Source organism: Acanthopagrus latus, chromosome 20 (assembly GCF_904848185.1).
Source record: "Acanthopagrus latus isolate v.2019 chromosome 20, fAcaLat1.1, whole genome shotgun sequence".
In the NCBI taxonomy this organism is placed as follows: domain Eukaryota; kingdom Metazoa; phylum Chordata; class Actinopteri; order Spariformes; family Sparidae; genus Acanthopagrus; species Acanthopagrus latus.
Window position 1 is genome coordinate 8,750,741 of NC_051058.1, and position 17,900 is coordinate 8,768,640.

The window sequence follows — 17,900 nt, forward strand, 5'->3', positions numbered from 1 at the left end:
ATAATGTTGTACTTCACACTCCAGACCAACAGATGGCGTAAAATCATGCAGTTGTCACCATCAAAAAACACCTGAAGAAGAACAACGACAACCAATCACAGCGCGCTGTCCCGTCTGGTTTACAGCCAATCAGCTTCACCGTAGATTCGTTTCAAAAAGTCACCCGCCATGATTGTTGTTTTTCAGGCACAACTGAGTCCGTCCGTTGTGTAGAAAGTTTTTTTTCACAGGACGGCCCGAAGAGGAAGTTTGTTTTTATACCTGCATTTTTTTTTAAAGAGTACGGTAAGATGGCTCTGTAATTACATTGTTTCTACATAAATTGTTTTAAACCTTTGGTTGTTAACTGAACCGTTAACAGTGGCTCGTGGCTTCCTCTTGTTTGGCAATATAGCTAGTTGAGTTTGTGGCTAACGTGTTACGTGTTAACATAACATTCGCAGTTTTCACGAACTTAAACATTAACGAGAGCAAGTTCACGTAACTTGGTTACTGTTACAGGCTACTGTTACTGAGTGATTGGAGTGAAACTGTTACAGGATTTGATAAGTTGGCAAAATTTGACGTTAGATATTTGAACCGCTGCCTTTAAGCTGTCGTTAGCTTCGGTTCTGTGTAACGTGACATGGTTCAGGGAAGTCTATCTATCTATCTATCTATCTATCTATCTATCTATTTTTATATATATATATATATATATATATATATATATATATATATATATATATATATATATATATATATATATATATATATATATCTATATATATATATATATATATATAAAATTGTAATGGTTTACCACAGAACAATATAGATACCATTGTGTTTGCTACTGCATCTTTTGATTCCCCCTTCATTACAAAAACCCTTTCGAAAAATAGTACCTCCATTATTGTGTCAGTTTAATTGTGGCTAGGGCAGTCTCAGTCAGTGTACTTATAATACATCATCTGTTGTTCTTCTTCCTATTGACTGCAGATAGCCGAACATGGAGTCTCGATTTTCTCACCTGCGCCAGAGGGACACCAGTGTGTCTATGCTGAGGGTAAAATTGTCCCGAAGAAGGTCTCAGTCCCAGAAGGAGAACCGAGAGCGAGCAGTGAACACACGCAGGCATCTAGACAAGCTGGTAGAGCTGGAAATCTCTTCCCTGGATGCCTCCATTGCTATGGCCAACATGTCAACTATTCATGAGAAGACGATGAACAGTACAAAACTTGATAAAAGTAAGGCTTTATTTGCCATCAAAGCTAAAACGGTGCCACCCTTTTTTCATGCCAGTAGTTCTAGCTGATTTGTGACTCATCATACACCTTTTTCTCCACAGAAATGGCCTTAGAAGAGAGGATGAAACAGCTTGAACGCTGGAAAGAGCGTAAGGCTCTTGAGAAGGAGAAGGAAAGGAGAGAGAAGGAGCGTAAAGGGATTTTCAAGACTGGCGTGTATCATCCGAAGGACACTCTTATCATTGTCCCAGCTGCCTCAACCAGAGCCAAGGAGGTGAAGGATGACTCGCATGTAGACTAGTATTTGATGTGCATATCTCCAAATGTGGGTCTCCAGTGATCAACATGCAATATTTGCTTGTCTTCCAGACAAAAGTGAACACCGCTCCATCCCAGAGTACCAGAGTCACTCGTTCAATGAAACAACAACAGCAAGCACAGAGGGTACGACTTTCTCTAAAATGTCTGTCACTTGTTCTCATATTTTCCACAACGCTAAAAGCTAATATGTGCTTTGTTGCTTTTCTTTTGCTAAAATTTCCACAGCCTCTCAAGATTCAAGATCCAAATACTGCAGCAAAGAAAGGTAATTTTAAGTGAACATGCCTTTTACTTTAATAGAACCATAGTGTGGTGCTGTATAGATCTGACCTCTGACTCTTCCTATAGCTCAACCTGCTGTGGAAAGATCAACTAGGAGCCGGGCAGCTCCTGTCAAGCCAGCTCCTGCACCTGCACCTGCTTCAGCCAAGACCAAGTCCAAAGTTTGTGCAGGTAACAAAATAAGAGTCAAAATCCTCCCACTAAACTTTACCTTCTGACCAGCTATCATGTTGGTTTCACCCTATTGTGTTCCCTTATTTGCATCTCGGTCTGTGTCTCTGTCATGTCTTCCTGGTGTAGTGGAACCTGTCGTAAAACCTCTGTCCACCAGATCAGCCAACAAGCCTCCTGTTACAACAGCTCATGTAGTGAAAGACAAACCCAAGGACAAGCCTGCAGGTACACACAGAGCCATGGCCATATTTGAAGCAGTTTTTTTTCCTAAGTATTATTTGTAAAAGCACTGGAGACTGAGAATGAAATGGGGAGAGACACTATTGTCTGTTGAGGCCACTTGTACATTTTAAAATTCCTCTCTTTCCCCTCAGATGTGAGACCTACCAGGAGCAGAGCGTTCGTCAATGCCCCCTCTTCTGACGAAGACAGGAAGTGTGAAGGTATCCTTAAATGCTAACAGATATCCATTTTGTTTTTCCTACATTGACTGTTTTCATTTCTGATACAATGTTTTTGTTGATAACCTTTTTTTTTATTATACAGAAACTGACAACTTTGTCCAGCCTGCTGAGCCCAAGGTGAGCATCTCTGTGAATTGTAAACACGTTGTTGTTTCTGTTTTTGATTAATGATTTGATTAATAAATTTGTTTCTGTCTTGTGTAGGAGCCTGAGCCGGATCCCGTTGAAGTGCTGACCTCCTTTGCTCCCCAGGGTTTCGTTTTCCAGGCTCCCACTGGCTTGTCGTCCTTTAAGTTTGAGCCTCTCACTCCTCGTTCCGCGGACGCCTTCTTGACACCAAGGTCGGTCTGTTTTCTGTCTTGTTTGAAAATTGATGATGATGATGATGATGATGATGATGATGATGATAATAATAATAATAATAATAATAATAATAATAATAATAATAATAATAATAATAATAATAATAATAATAATGATAAAAATAATAAAAATGATGATGATAAAATTGTTGAAGACATTTAAAACACTTGAAAGCGTTTGTAATATTGCACATAAGCCTTATTATGTAAATGGTCAGTGCTAAAGATTTTTGACTTCTGCGCTTCTAAGAAACGTAGGTAAAACATTATGTCATTTCGTTCCGACTTTAGCCCCACCTTCTGTGTTCCTGCGGCCCCTGTGTTCGACACTGACCCTCAGGCTGAGTCAAGCGAGCCCTCTCCGCCCAAGTCCCCTCGCCACTCTCCTCCTCGTACATCTCCCACAGTGGCTCCTCCGACTCCTGGCAGCCCCCAGGAACCAAAGCACGATGTACCATACTTTAGGTGACATAACTAAGTTTCTCTGCATATCTTCTTCTGATTTTACAATTACATTTTCATTCCATTGAAAGTTTTTAAATTAATTTCTTATTTGTATATTCATATTCAGATCAGAAATTGCCAATGAGACGGATGGACTGACGAGTCTTTGTGTAATCTGGGAGTCTAAAGTGGAGGATGAGTCCATCCCAGAGGAGAGTGAGTTTATCATCTCACCATCCTGAATATGTAGCCATGTTCAATTTAGTGCTATAAAAGGTGGCGGTGAACTTAATTCAGGAAACATGACCATATCCGCTTAACAAATGAGTGTAAATCGGTGTCAATTTCGCTTTTGTCTGTTCAGTGAGAGATCGTATGCGTACAGCAGTCGGCCAGGCGAGGCTGTTGATGAAGGAGCGCTTCAAGCAGTTCAGCGGTCTGGTGGACGACTGCGAGCTCGGCCGAGGGGAGAAGATCACCACCTGCACTGACCTGCAGGGATTCTGGGACATGGTTTATTACCAGGTGAGTGCCTCATAAGAAGAGAGGGATGTCTCAGACGTGTTTCAGAAACCAACCACACAAGGAATAAAAGATTAATATTGTTCTACTTTTTTGCCATCTTTCAGGTGGAGGATGTCAACAAGAAGTTTAATGCTCTGAAAGAAGCAGAGAGTCGTGGCTGGGTGGAGGAACACAAACCACTGCTGCGACAGAAGAAAGTAGTGAAGGTGAGAATATTTGAGTATATGAAACTCTGCATTGATTTAAAAGGAAGAAAAATAATAATAATACAAAAAAGCATCCTGGGGACTTCTTTATATGCCATTATATTGTGTGTATAAATGAAGTCTCTATTTCTGAGTTAAAATAAAGGCTGAGCAAATTATTCCTGTCCTGTCCTTTGCCAGAAACCATCAGCTGTACCTGCCAAGCCAACAGGAACCAAAGGAGCCGCCAAGTCTCGCCTGGCTGCAGCCAAAGCAGCCATGAAAGCCAGACAGCAGGCAGCGGAGGCAGAGAAAACTGAAACGGATGCTGGTACTGATAAGGACGACACCAGCCCCAGCTCTCAAGAACCGCAACCCTGTGCAGAACTCCGAGCAACTGACTCAGTGGTCTTTGATGGAGGCTTCTTCCAGGTGGAGAGCCCAGCCAGGCCATCAGGTGAGAGGAAACACAACTTGCTTTTCCCTGATCCTAATGCCTGATCTGTGAGACTTGGTCTTAAAAGTGTTTTGGATGTGTTGTTATCTGTAGGTACAGTGAGGAGATCCACCCGTCTTAGTGCCGCCGTGCTGCCTCAGGCTTCTCCCTGCTCCAACTACCTCTCACCCAGAAGAGTCACTCGGCGATCCCTGGCACTGGCACAGACTCCTGTTAACACTGCTGCCGCCTCTCCTGCTCCACCCCGTCAAACTCCTGCCCAACTCCGCCTTACTCTCAACCAGACACCAGGACAAGCACCAAAGTCTCAGCGTGGCACTCCTCAGTCATCCCAGGAGAGAAAGGACACCATCAATGTCTCTCTTTGTTTTTCACCTGAGAAGGAAGTGCTTTCAGATAACACCCAGCCTGAGGGAAGCCCTGCAGGCCAGTCAGAAACAGCTCCTGAAATGAGCATAGCAACACCCGTACAATCACTTCCGTCAATCTCTGTAGTCGAGGAGCAAGATGAAGACCTCTCACCAAGACTTTCCCCCACGCCGTGCAAAATGTCTCTCCCGGTCTCCCAGGCCCCTGAGCTCACAGCATGTCTGAGTTTCACGTTGTCACCCTGCGTGACTCCGAGCCAGCCTCCAATCTCGTCCCCTCCTGCTGTGCAGTGCCCCACGAAGACCCAGGAGTCTGTGTGTCACACTCCAGACAGCTCAGTTGTTGAGGTAAACACATTTTCAGGCTTCACAATACTGAAAAATCTCAGCCTCATGGGATACCCTTAAATCAAACCTCATATCCAATCTTGCTATACAACAAGTCATTCTCTTGCCATTTCAGGAACTTCCTGGGTTGGACTTTGAGCGTTACCTGCAGCCTTCACAGAGCTGCAGCTTGTCACCCATGGGGGAGCCAGTTGCCATGGAGACACTGTCACCCATGGCAGTGGATGTCGAAATGGAGAGTCCCAGAGGTCAGTCCGAAGACCTGCTTACTCGGCAAGAAACGGGTATGATTGATGCCCATAGGTACTGTTCATGCACGCAAAATGTGTATGCCTGTGTTTCGTAGCTCAGCACCACTAATGCATGATGAAGCTCTGGTTGAAATTGATTTCAGAGGACCAAAACTAAAATTCATACTGAAGGAATTTCAGCAATCGTGATAGCAAGATTATTATGGTTTTGTTCTTTCTTTTTTATTTTAAAGAAAATGTTGTTCCTGTCCTGGTTATGAGGGAGTTGCCACACTTTATCCTTCTGGCATGGGTTTATTTCGAACAAAGTGCACATTTGTCTGTTTTAACTCACTGCTCTGCTCACTTCTCACTGTCATCATAGCATTGCCAGCGCTGTCTTCAGTGTTCACTCTTCAGTCACCACAGGTCAAAGTTTTTCCTTTTTCTTTTTTTCTCTCTTTCAAATATAGACTTTGAATCCACACTGAATGATCAATTGAATTAGCTTTAATTTCTTTATTTCTTTACCGTAGCTTTACCATTGCTGACTATTCTTTCTGTATTTCTCAGGCCCAGACAGCAGACTCTGCCCTGCTGCTCTTCACCCCGGACATGAAGGACCGGATACGCCAGTCTGTCTGTCCAAGTGACCTCATGGTCTTCACCCCTCCTCTCTAATGTACAAAAAAATATATTTTCTTTTACATTTATAACTTTGATATATTTACTACTTTTAACCCTCTTTGGTGAAAAAAAAAAAACTTTTGTGATACTGACTTTTATTTTTAGATCAATGGAAAATAGTTTTGTCTGCAGTTTGATCTTATTAAAGTTTTAGTTACTACAAGGAAATGGCGAGTACTCTTTTATTACTGTTGCTTTTGACACAGTATGAGATTCTCACTGTAGTCAAAACCTGGATAAGTAATTTACATTACCACGCACTGGTACCATTGTATTTGAAGGCATTGTTTATTTTTTATACTGTTTGGATAGCTGAGGTACAGAACAATCTGTTCGTTACTGCATCATCATTCTACCTGTAACACAATACAACAGAACATTTACTACTATACACGTCTAATGGCAAATCATGGGCAGAGCTGAAATTAAAAGCTACATGGAGGGAGAGTGATGGGCGCCATCTGGTGGTTGACACAAACACATTGGAATGCAGTAATATTAAGCTATTCATTCTGCCTACATTTTATCAGAGCCAACTAGAGAACTACACAACTCTTGTACTTGGTTAAATCTTGTGAGTGTTATAAACTCATACATTGACTGAGCCATTGACTATATAATGAAGCCTTAAGTGTGCTACCTGGCTCTTTATTGGTTCTTCACCAGAGTGATGCATCGATGGGTCTCCTGGTAGAGCTTATCTTCTTTCATATTTCTGGACACTAAATGGTAATGTTCAAAAGCTGGGAAGAAAAAATGGTTGAAGAACTGATGGACGGTCTTTATCCAAAACCCCAGTTCCTCCATCCGTCTTGATTGCACCTCATGTCCTTCACCTCGAGGTTCTTCTGTTTGTTCTACAGGAAATGTGAGATGTGAGATTTTTGAAGATTACAGCCAAAAAAGTGAACTAGTGAATAACCCAGAAAACAAACCTGCAGACTGAGGTTCCTCATTGACTTTAGCCTCGACATCTTGTTGACCCCCCATGTCATGGGTGCTGGATAATTCTGCTGTGTCACTTGGTTTCTCTGGCTATGATAAGATGTAATTACATGATTATAAAGATTACAGAATATTTCAGCAATAGCAACAGCAGGGGTGGGCCAATACTAATATCAATATGGAATATTTGGATGTCTTTTCATAGAAAGGTGAGTGAATTGTAAATGCAATTCCACGGAGCAACCATCAGGATAGAACCCTGTAAATTATTTTCTTGTGTGGAATTTCCAGCTTTACCTTGTAGGCACAGTTTGCTGGAATAACTACATTCTTTACATAGTGTGGAAAGTTGCACAGAAGGCATCAGTGGCTCAAGAAAGAGTCTGACCTGGGCAGGGCTGTCTGTGGTCTGCAAGATTTTCTCGCTGGCCTCCCCCTCAGGCAGATCCTTGGGGCTGGGCAGTGATTGGCCCTCCTGGCTGACAGAAACCTGCTGACACTTCACCTCAGTGGAGCCCAGGAGTACTTCAAAAAACTCCAGGAATGTGATCTGCAGCAGAATGTGTGGGACATTGACAGAGACTGTTAATCTTTCAAAGGACACTGAGACCTAACAAATGAGTCTGTAGACACTAGAGGTGGACCTCCAAATCCAGACAGGAGGACAGGTTGCTGGGGTCACGGCTCTCTGCTGTGATGATCTCTATTAATTTCATAGTGGTCAGGTTATCGTCCAGCAGATGGAGATCCTAGCAGGGAGAAAAACACAGTCGACCACTTTGATGCAAACTGAATGTTAGTAGAAGTTCCTTGTATTTATCACCATAGAATACATTTAATTATTTAATCAAGTCATTCACAATTGGCCAATCCTCTGCCTTTTCTGTAGTAACAAGCAACAGGATTTGCATCCTTTTCTAACTGTTAGTGGGGGAAAATAAAGCAGCAGATATGGTTATCTTCATGCTACAGTATGTTGCACCTTAAACAGCCACAGCAGGTGCGAGCACGTCATGGTCTGATCATCTCTGGTGGCTGCACTGACTTTGCAGTAGGCCTGGTAGACTTCCCAGCTCTTCTTCAAATAGTTCACAGCCACCACGGCACAGTCTGGCAGCTTAAACAGGAGGCCTGGATCAACAAAGTCATAGTCAACAAGCACAGCTATTAGAGTAGGTTGTCATCTCAGACAAAACATTCATAAAACACAGGACAGACGATGAACCTGCACACTGATGTTCTTTGCATCATAATTATGCTAAATAATGCTTAAATATCTGGTTATGCTGCTGTATTTTCTCCATTTGAGGCTTCTGATGTAATAAATCAGTTTGCAGGTTCATTTGACATCTAATATGTGTGTGTGCACATGAGCCTTTACAGTGTTACCACCTTTTACATTCTTAGCATTGGGAAGGATGTTGTCTGTCATCAGTTTGGAAAAGCAGGCAACCAGAAGGTGCTTTTGTGACCTGTGAAAAGAGAAGTAATGTTAGAATAAAGTTTAGAATAATAGTTGTATTATTTCACTCAAAAAAAATAACAGCTACATGGTAGCACTAGAAGTATTCTAGCTTCATCTTATGTTACAAAATCGGTTACAAGTCATCCCTTACACCATGTCCTTATGGTAAATGAGGTAAGCCACAACCACAAGACAGCTGAGGAACCTATGAAGAAGTATAGTGGTGAACGGAGAGTGGATCTCAGCTGCAGTGTCATCCTCTGAGACACAAAGAGTATAAACATTACGCAGTGTCCAAAAATACTATCATTATAATGCTACTGATGTCCTCTTCTGTGTATGTGTAGGTTCTCACCTCTGGTAAATCTGTCAATCTGTGTCAGAGTGATGCCGTGATGGTGGATGTTACAGTCCTTGAGCAGGCGCCAGAACTGCAGGCGTGTCAGCAAGGCAGTGTTATCTGGGGAGCAGGCATGGCCAAGTCTGCTGTAAAAACTGTAGATGGACCTCAGCTCTGTGCCGCGCATCATCACCGCAAACTCCACCTGTTACACATGAGCATCAGGATCCAGGTTGAACATAAGGATGTGGGGAAAAGCTTTTATAGTGAAGCAGGACCTCACCTTTGTGCGCTCGGTGTCACGCTCTCTCTCAGGGATTACATCTAGCAGATATTCAATGCTTAGAGCCATGTCTGATGAGATAGATGAATCACTGCCTAACAGAGGAACTGCACCTGTAACAAGATGCAAAACTGTGAGCCTGTGTACCAGCCCAGAGTAACACTATCAATGATATCCTGCATGTGAATTTTGAAAATAGTGTAGGTTTTTACTACGCAGCGGGATGGGAGCTCCATTTCCACTCAGGTTGTGTGTCATCATCTGATCATCCACAAGCTCTCCTACCTTAAAACATATGTGTGTATCATAGTCTGTAAAACGTCCAAGATAATGCTACATAAAAGTGTGCATGGTCTCATACCTGAACTCCATTTTGCCACAATCCAACATACTCCTCACCCAGTTTGAGCCACCTCATCGTGCCCTCTCCATGTCTCTGGTTGTTCTTCCACTCACCAGAGTAAATGTTACCAGAGCGGTAGCTGTTAAAACGCAGATGTCACCTTTAGACATTTCAAAGTGAGGGCTGATCTCAGGCTACAGATTAGCCATGCACCAATACATACCGTCTCTCTCCCCATCCCTCTCTGCTGTTCTTCACCCAGTCTCCTTTGTACCAAGAGGTCTTATCCTGATTATAATACACTGTGCCCTGAAACAAAGACATCAATTTAAAGAGATCTGTAAATACTGTGCCTTAATTATAAATTGGTAGATCATACCTTTCCGTGCCTCTTGCCCCAATCCCACTGCCCTGTGTAGGATATGCCAGTTTTTGCACATTTGTAGGTTCCAGTCCCATGTTGTATACCATTATACACTTCACCCTTATAGGAACTGCCACCTGGCCAGATGTAGGTGCCCTGGCCCATGGGGATGTTGCACACAAATTCTCCCTGTTGGATCAGAATTTACCTCAATTTTGTTTAGATCGATTGTCAAACTATCTTATGATGTTCCATTCTTTTTTTCTTTTTTTAAATTCTATTCTATTTAATTTATTATGTATTATGTATGCCAATGAATACATAATACATTAAATAAAATAGATGTTTAGAATGGTTGAAGCACACATGGGGTCTTAAATGTTATTAAGCACACTGAAAATTCCTGCATTAAAATTTAAGTATTTCATTTTAGTGCCCTACCTCATATTTCATTCCGCAAGTCTGTGTGAAGACACCGTATCCATCCATAAATCCCTTTGAAAACATCCCCTTCAGGGAAAACAAAGCAGTGGTAAGCAATGATATAGTTTTGTTAAGCCTCACTGTGAATGCAATTTTTATTTTTGTTTTGGAATCACAGAAGAGCACGACAAAACAATGTATTTAAGGGAATACATTAATTGTTGTATGAACTGTACAAGTGGCCAATTCTTACATATTGCACCTTTAAAACTGCTTGAAACTTAGAACACCAAGAAACTGTTGGTGCTTACAGGGCTAGTTGTTAGCATGCTAAACATTGCAAAACAATACACAGATGTAATAATGTCAGTAGTTATTCCTGTTGATAATTTTAGTGAAGGCGTCAAAACTTTCGACTAACATTATTACATATTGCCCCCTTAAATGAATTTAAAAAGAAAATAATATTGTTACCCATTGCAATACTTGAAAAATATGTTATTATTATTTGCCTAATGTTTTTCAATAGATTTTATACAGTTAATATTAACTGTAGGCTTCTGAAAAATCAGTCTTTCCCCCATGGCATCAAGATATGACGTCATTCGCACTGTACCTTGTACACATGGCCTCCTTCAAAACAGGCGACTCCTTCTCCATGAAACAGGCCTTCACATGTCCCCCCTTCATATCTGTGAACGCGACACTACAATTTACACTTCAGCTACAGCCAGTTTAACGTAAGGGTGCTCTACAAAATAATGAGCTCATGAATGTTATTGGTGTGTATTTACCTCTGTACAACTAAGCTAAGTAGTGTTGGAAGTTTATAGATGTCTTCACTGTCACTCTCATCACTGACAGGAAGGCTCTGGTGGTCTTCCACATCCGCTGAGTGTGCCTTTAAACTAGCAGAACTGCTCGCTAACTTTCTTTTTTCTTTCCCCCAGTCCGCTGGCTGTGGTAATGCTGCGTTTCCGCACGTTTCCTCGGTGTCCTGTTTATCGTTTTGTGTCTTGTTTCTTGTCTTTTTCTCCCCCTGTGTCATTCTGCGCGGTTATGTAGGCTGTCTGTCGTGCAAGCTAGGATCCTCTCCATGGTAACGGTTTCTGTGGTAACGGACGCTTCCAACTACGGCGACCTTCATCAGTCAAACGGGCTAATGTGCTACTTTTGACACTTGAGGTCAATTGCGCTGCTAATGATTCATACTTTAATTTTTAAAATACAGGACTTTTACTTGTAGTGGGGTACAATCACAGTGTGGTATTAGAATACTTCCTCCACAACTGGATTTATTCATACATGTTGTTTATTACCAGAGGTGGAAGTACTCAGACTTTGTTTCCGTCACCTGAATGTCGAAGGTGGTTAAAGTGCTTTAGCTTCTTTCTATTGTTCTGCTGGGCAGCTTTTGAAATTCCCCTCGGAAATCAATAAACAAAATCTGAAAAATAAGTAGTCACTCAAATAGTTAAATCAATGAAGTGGAATAGAAAGTGCAATATTTCCCTCTCAAATGTAGTGAAGTAGGAGATATCGCAGAAAATGGAAGTACTAAAATACAGTACTTGAGTAAAAGTACTTTGCCTCTTTCCCCCACTTATGACACCCATTAAAGGGGTATTTCATCACTGGAAAGATGGTCTTTTCATAAAAGTGGGCTCTCTATGCAGCACAAAGATACAAATATGTTTTTAATTCTTGCTATATGACGGGAGAAACACACTTTTAACAACCACTGTGCTGCACCAGACCACAAAATCCTCCTGCAGCCCAGGACTACAGATGGAAATCTGGTAGAGGCAAATCATCTTTCCTCTATTTTGAGATTAATGTATTTTGAACATGTTCCCCAATACATAGTTAGGAGGATGGAAAAAGCAGCCTTGTCCGTCTCGTATTACAGCTAAACATCACACTAAACCTGTTTCTGATAACATTTGCGAGGTGTAATAATCAGTGCTGTGAGTTTTGTGGGCTTCCCCTCTCTCAATCCAACTGTCGGGGCAGGCATACAAAAAAATGCTAATTTAATCTGCAGTTCAGCGTTTTCCTTTAATTAGGTGTTAAAATATAAAAACTATGATTTTGTGCTACAAAATACCAATAAAATCAGAACATATATTAACAGAAATTAAGAAATACACACTAAACAATCAACACTGACCATCTGAACCATACAAATATACAGTATCTACAACTCTGTCTTCTATCATAGGTGAAGTTTAACAGAAATAAATGAAATGAAAGACAGCACATTCCTGTTATAACAAGCCAGCGTAAAGTAGGATTCTCTAACAGTTCCTTCCTTGACATCGTCAGTCTTGTGAGATGATGTCCAGGTTGGCGAGGTGTCTCATGGTGGGCCTGCCGTGGGGACAGTTCCATGGATGCTCAATCTCCCCCATGTGAACCAGGAGCTTCCTCATCTCGCTGACACTGAGAGCTGTGCCAATCATCACCTTGAGATGGACGTGAGCAAAACAAGAAATCACGTGTCAGGAATATAGCTATGTTAGACAATAAGTCTATAGCACAATGGAATAACAGCTGCCCTTATTGTAGCTATTTCTAATAACAGTCACAGTGTTTTTACACTTTAGATTACTCAAAATCACACCTTACTCTACCCTACAGATGTCTTGTTAGCTTGTTTAAAGGCACTGAGTGTTTTGATACTTTCAGTGTTGCATCTAGCCCTGTCCTTATAATAAAACAAATGGAAATCCCACTTTCTACCATAAGGGACCTTAAAAGTGTCTATAAACTCACAGATTTTCGACAGGCTCGTGAGGCGAACATCTGCCTGACGCGGGATGGTCGACACATGACCCCTGGGCTGTCGCTCAACATGAAGATCAGCTCTTCAATGTCCGCTGGGCCAAATGTCCAGTTTTTGCTGGTGGGCAGAGATACCAGTTTCACCCTCTCCATCACCTGAGCTGCAGTCACAAGCATAAATGTTAGTTTAGTGTTTGCGATCATCAAAATAGAAGGTAACTGTTTTTTAACATCATATAAAATTAACTCATAATTACTTGCTAGTATTTAGCAGTTAAATGATCGTACCATCCTCATCGACAAGGAAATCAAAGCCATTCTTTCTGAAGATCTCAATGTTCTCTATGAGTACATTTTCACTGACAGCAGTGAGGTGAAGCTTCTGAGGGCTGCGAATGTAAGGTGAAAAACAGAAAACAGATCATTTATTAGTAAAAAAGTTCATAACAAACAACAGAAGGCAGCAATCCCCCGATAGATTTTGATTCTTACGCAATGAGTTTCTGCCCTTGGAGCACAGTGTGCTGCTGCAGCATCTCAAAGTTGTATTTCTCATCTGTGGCATGCTGGTCGATCATGAAGATGTCCGAGTTGAGTTTGGTGATAATGAAGCCCAGGTTGAACTGACCAATGATCTCCATCTGTTTGAACATGTCTTTGCTGTATGGATGTAAGAAAGATAACTTATTGTTGCGGAAATTACACACCAAGATTGGCAAGTTCAGTCAGCAGCATTTACAGGAGCAAAATCCTACCTTATCTCCTTCCTGAGCTCATCCTCCGCACTCTGGTTTTCTCCAGGATCAATCTTGGCCCTGAAGCGTCGATAGCGCAGATTCTCCCCGTCCCTCTGTGCCTGCCTCTCCTGTAACCTTTTCATCTTCCCTGCTAGCTCTTGGAATGAGAACTTAAGAGGCACCGTCCTCTTCTGACGGCAGACGGACATGTCCACCATCAAGGATTTCTCTGAGTGGTTTGAAGAGGAGTTGGGTTTGTGCTCTTCAGTGAAATGTGGTTTATCTGTCCTGGCCCTCTTGGCATCCGGGCTCACAGGACAGTCCTCGCTGGAAGTGACTGGGCTGGTCTGTGGCTCTACTTCTTCAGGAACAGTGTAATTATCGTCGGACGTTTCTTCAAATGTTTCATCTTTCACAATGAGTCTGTCCGCAACTGGCTCAGGAGAACTGAACTCTTGGCCTGAACACTGAACATCTGGTGGTCCCATGGTAAAATCACAACTGGAGTCTGTATCCCTGACAGTTGTTCCGTACCTGAACCCATCCAGCACAGAATTCCTAACCGGGGAGCTTTTTGCTGGATTTTTTGCGGTTTTCAAAGGAGATCTCACACCCAGGGTGCAGTTAGTAGGTTTGACAGTTTCCTTAAAAAAAGACTGTAGTCTTTTCTGTGTGGGGCCGATGTTGGCAGCTTTTGCCGCACTCACCTTGTTCCCAGAAGGGAAGCTGTGATGACTTGAGAAAGCAGCTTTAAGGCCGGCCAGGTTTAGGGATGACTTTCGGCTCTGAGTGACTGGTTCCTCTCCAGATTCTGGCGTATTGTCATTAGATGGGACAACTTTGCAGATTTTGGGTGTTGCTGTTGTATCTAGAGACAAAAAGCACTCTCAGTATTACACTGCCATAATACAAAAAATATATATATGTTATACTTGCTATAAAGGTTCGAAATAATCATCTGCACTTACTGGTGCTGGTTAAGGGCGTATAGTTCAGGCTTATCTTATTGACTCCTGCCTCATACATGTTGATAAGAGAGGTCTTAAGAATAGCCAGCAAGAGTTTCTCCTCCTGAAGGAAAATCTGCCGTTTGTCTGGGGTGACGTTCACATCCACACACTCTGAAATAACGCCACAAAAAACGCTCATGTAGAACAGAAAGTCTGGGGTTTGTTTGAGGAATAACCTCAGTTCAGTTGTCTGCTTACCTGAGGCAACAGCTATATTCAAAGCAACAAATGGATACTGATGTCTGTTGTACATGTGATACACTTCATTCACAAGTTTGGTCACCTGCAAATTGAGATTAACCGGAAGTTAGATGTGTATTATTGTGTTTGTCAACAACTATGAATACTCCTGTAGAGAATAAGTAAAACACTGTTGTAATAATACATAAAAAAGGTCTCAGTCATATGTGCTAACAGCTGCATTAAAGTGAGCTATAAGACATTATTAAATGTTTCTATAGAATTACCTTAATGGGATCACATGGTCGGTTGTTAATGAAAAAGAACTGCCTGTCTGTGGCACTTCTCCCAACACCATGGTCTCCTCGTGACACAAACCCTGTGATACTACCGAAACAGAGTGTTTCATTTACAAAAGTACTGTTTTGTTTGCAGAGAAGGATTAAACAGGACTTCCATGAAATGGTGAAACTCACGAAAAGAGCTGTTTGGGTAGATCTGCTTCTTTCAGGCCATATTCTTCAAGAACATTTTCTGTGGCGAACGCCTGCTGAAAAGGCAGAAGACTCTGCAGCTGCAGAGGGCACAACAGACGCTGAAATTAAGTACTTACCAAACCAAATAAGATACATTTTCTTTTACACAGTTCCTCTAAGGTCCTGGGAAATTCTTTAACTCTTGGATTTCAACTTATGAACTTAAGAATTTTTGTTTATTTACGTCAAGGCAGCATTGTGGAGAATCAGACTGACACTTTCTGTGGTTTACAGATCAACAGTAAATTCAAGAACAGTCAAGAAACCAATGTTCCAACCTGTTTTGGTCCAAATATGGCCCCTATGTTGTCTCTCATACTCTGGCTGCCGCTGGTGCTGAGGACTGTGCTGCGCTTTCCTTGCCCATTTTGGTTGGAGCAGGTGATACGCACTCCTGTGGAGATGATACAGTACGACTGCAGGACATGTATCATTTTGGCATACTCCTGAAAATACAGAGGAATGAAATAAAGAAGAGTGTTACTTCAGAATTAGTTTGAATCATTTATGTGATGTTAAACACCTGCTGCATTTACATTGGTGCTTTTGTATGCTCTTGCTCCTTTACTGTGTTAGATTTCAGTTTCAAATCAACTGCAAAGTCTAAAAACCTCTTTGAGATAAAGTGGACCAGTGGTGTTATAATACACGGCTAAGCATGGATTGCTGTTAGACAGCTGTTTTAGGTGGTGTGTTCATGTGCTGCTGGGAAACTCAGACATTCAGGGCTGAAATGGAAATCAATAGTCAAATCAGTGGCAAAGAAAGTAGGAAAAACTGTTAAGCAAAATAAGTAAATGTAAAATGTATTTGAAAAAGATCCTTTGATGACTGGCCTTTTTAATATTGCGTTGGAACTCCTTGTGTCGAACAGGCAGGGTGTAGAAGAGCTGCTGCAGACTGACTGTGGTGCCCTGCTGCCGAGGATGAGGCGACTGCTGCACAAGGTGGCCTTTTTGGTCAAACACCAGCTTGGTCCCCACCTGGCTCGACACGTGGCATGTCACCACTGATAGGTTACTGGAGAATGGGGGGTTTAAAATTGAATTTCAGTCAATGGGATAACAGGTAATATAGGTTTACATGCTGCATTTATGTGGCTGTTACCTCAGAGCACACAAAGAGCTGAGGGCTTCACCTCTGAAGCCAAAAGTTTCCACATGGATGAGATCAGAGAAGTCCCTCAGCTTTGATGTGTGATGCTTCAGTGCTGTGGAACGATCAGAGGAAGTTTCACTTGACCAAAAAGATCAGCTAGACTTTGACTATCTGGGTGAAGATAAACAAAACTGACACTTACTCAGTCCCTCAAAATTGGCTTCCTCTACTCCTTTGCCATTGTCCGACACTTCCACTAGTTCGGCTCCACACTCTTTTAGCCTCACATCTGGAACATGTAATGATGTGAATCAGAAGTGTAGCTCTCATGAGCAGTTGGTGCGCTATCAAAATCTCGTTAGCAAACAGAAGACCCTAGTATCACGCTGGGTGCAGAAATACTCACCAATGCTGGTGGCCCCTGCATCTACGCTGTTCTCCACCAGCTCTTTGACAGCGGTGGCCAAAGTCAACACCACCTGTCCAGAGCAGATCTGATGCACTGAGTGCTTATCGATGGCCTTGATGGCTCCGGCAGGTTCAGAGCAGCTGAGCAGAAAAGCAGTGTTCAGTCACAGAACTTACATGAACTTTATGTTCTGCTGAATTCCTATTTGAGCAACAGATTTAATTGTTGGAATATAGTATTATTATATTATTATCCATTTAACACCTATTCTATTATAAGGGTTAAAACATATTGCAGCTTTAAACCCTGTGTTCTCTGATCTGTGATAAATGCATGAGGATTGTGGAAATAACAATAAAATATGATGTCTCAATAATAAATGTACATTGTTTGTGGAGTTCCTTTTTATTCTATGTATTGTAGAGTGGCTCTGTTATGTTAGTAAGCACATGTGCTTGAGGTGTAAATAAGAATGCATTATATACATGAACTTCTCTGGTGAAGCGGGGTGCAAACATAACACAAGTCTACACTTAACGATTTGCATATCGCCAAAACAAATACATCTGCACTCTAGACACAGAAACGATTACTCTGTTAGCGAACTTACCAAGCGTCAGACATCTTCGAAGACTGAAAAGCTTCACGAGGTTTTTGACATGCGACTCCTTCTAACGCGGTGGAAGGAAGAGGCACCCGCTAATGAAAAGTCACCATTGTCAAGTATAGCAAATTCGTTTTGAACTGTAAAATTTCTGCCTCACGGCATCATGCTGTAAACACAGAAGTCGAGCTGTACCGCGCGACTGCGCCGATAGTTCGCGAGCGTCAACTTTGCGCAAAACTGCGCAGGTTGTCTCTTGAACGTAATAATATAAAATTAAAATGCGTGGCAGAAGCAACCTCA

At 41.9% G+C, this 17,900-nt stretch overlaps 3 protein-coding genes across 9 annotated transcripts; 1 reads left to right on the forward strand and 2 right to left on the reverse strand.

Annotated features, from left to right (window-relative positions):
* Positions 1 to 135: 135 nt before the first annotated feature.
* dlgap5 (discs, large (Drosophila) homolog-associated protein 5) lies at positions 136 to 6,244 on the forward strand. Of its 4 annotated transcripts, none has more exons than XM_037081667.1 (19): positions 136 to 285; positions 982 to 1,229; positions 1,331 to 1,503; positions 1,599 to 1,673; positions 1,776 to 1,815; positions 1,899 to 2,003; positions 2,133 to 2,231; positions 2,381 to 2,449; positions 2,553 to 2,587; positions 2,675 to 2,811; positions 3,124 to 3,297; positions 3,404 to 3,492; positions 3,641 to 3,801; positions 3,906 to 4,007; positions 4,188 to 4,443; positions 4,537 to 5,159; positions 5,275 to 5,443; positions 5,775 to 5,818; positions 5,963 to 6,244. In XM_037081667.1, the coding sequence occupies exons 2-19, from the start codon at positions 992 to 994 to the stop codon at positions 6,068 to 6,070; spliced, it is 2,697 nt and encodes an 898-aa protein (XP_036937562.1). In that variant the 5' UTR covers positions 136 to 285; positions 982 to 991; the 3' UTR covers positions 6,071 to 6,244. The 4 variants fall into 4 exon arrangements, with proteins under 4 accessions (XP_036937562.1, XP_036937563.1, XP_036937564.1 ...); XM_037081668.1 differs by having other exon boundaries at positions 5,275 to 5,407; XM_037081669.1 differs by lacking the exon at positions 5,775 to 5,818.
* Positions 6,245 to 6,345: 101 nt separating this feature from the next.
* On the reverse strand, positions 6,346 to 11,351 carry rsph10b (radial spoke head 10 homolog B). 4 transcript variants are annotated; one of them, XM_037081673.1, is made up of 17 exons: positions 11,034 to 11,350; positions 10,856 to 10,931; positions 10,258 to 10,326; positions 9,832 to 10,005; positions 9,676 to 9,761; positions 9,471 to 9,591; positions 9,322 to 9,394; positions 9,110 to 9,222; positions 8,842 to 9,031; positions 8,638 to 8,746; positions 8,414 to 8,493; positions 8,004 to 8,152; positions 7,666 to 7,770; positions 7,410 to 7,571; positions 7,012 to 7,111; positions 6,717 to 6,933; positions 6,346 to 6,432 (listed from the first exon to the last, which is right to left on the reverse strand). In XM_037081673.1, the coding sequence occupies exons 1-16, from the start codon at positions 11,285 to 11,287 to the stop codon at positions 6,725 to 6,727; spliced, it is 2,070 nt and encodes a 689-aa protein (XP_036937568.1). In that variant the 5' UTR covers positions 11,288 to 11,350; the 3' UTR covers positions 6,346 to 6,432; positions 6,717 to 6,724. The 4 variants fall into 4 exon arrangements, with proteins under 4 accessions (XP_036937568.1, XP_036937569.1, XP_036937567.1 ...); XM_037081674.1 differs by having other exon boundaries at positions 6,346 to 6,933; positions 9,325 to 9,394; positions 11,034 to 11,351; XM_037081672.1 differs by having other exon boundaries at positions 6,346 to 6,933.
* A 927-nt stretch (positions 11,352 to 12,278) lies between these two features.
* On the reverse strand, positions 12,279 to 17,815 carry pms2 (PMS1 homolog 2, mismatch repair system component). Its single transcript, XM_037081671.1, has 15 exons — positions 17,604 to 17,815; positions 16,991 to 17,133; positions 16,787 to 16,873; positions 16,594 to 16,696; positions 16,323 to 16,506; positions 15,765 to 15,932; positions 15,427 to 15,524; positions 15,238 to 15,337; positions 14,969 to 15,053; positions 14,729 to 14,881; positions 13,779 to 14,628; positions 13,516 to 13,683; positions 13,312 to 13,412; positions 13,015 to 13,184; positions 12,279 to 12,704 (listed from the first exon to the last, which is right to left on the reverse strand). Exons 1-15 carry the CDS (start codon positions 17,615 to 17,617, stop codon positions 12,561 to 12,563), a joined length of 2,568 nt encoding a protein of 855 aa, XP_036937566.1. The 5' UTR covers positions 17,618 to 17,815; the 3' UTR covers positions 12,279 to 12,560.
* Positions 17,816 to 17,900: the final 85 nt, after the last annotated feature.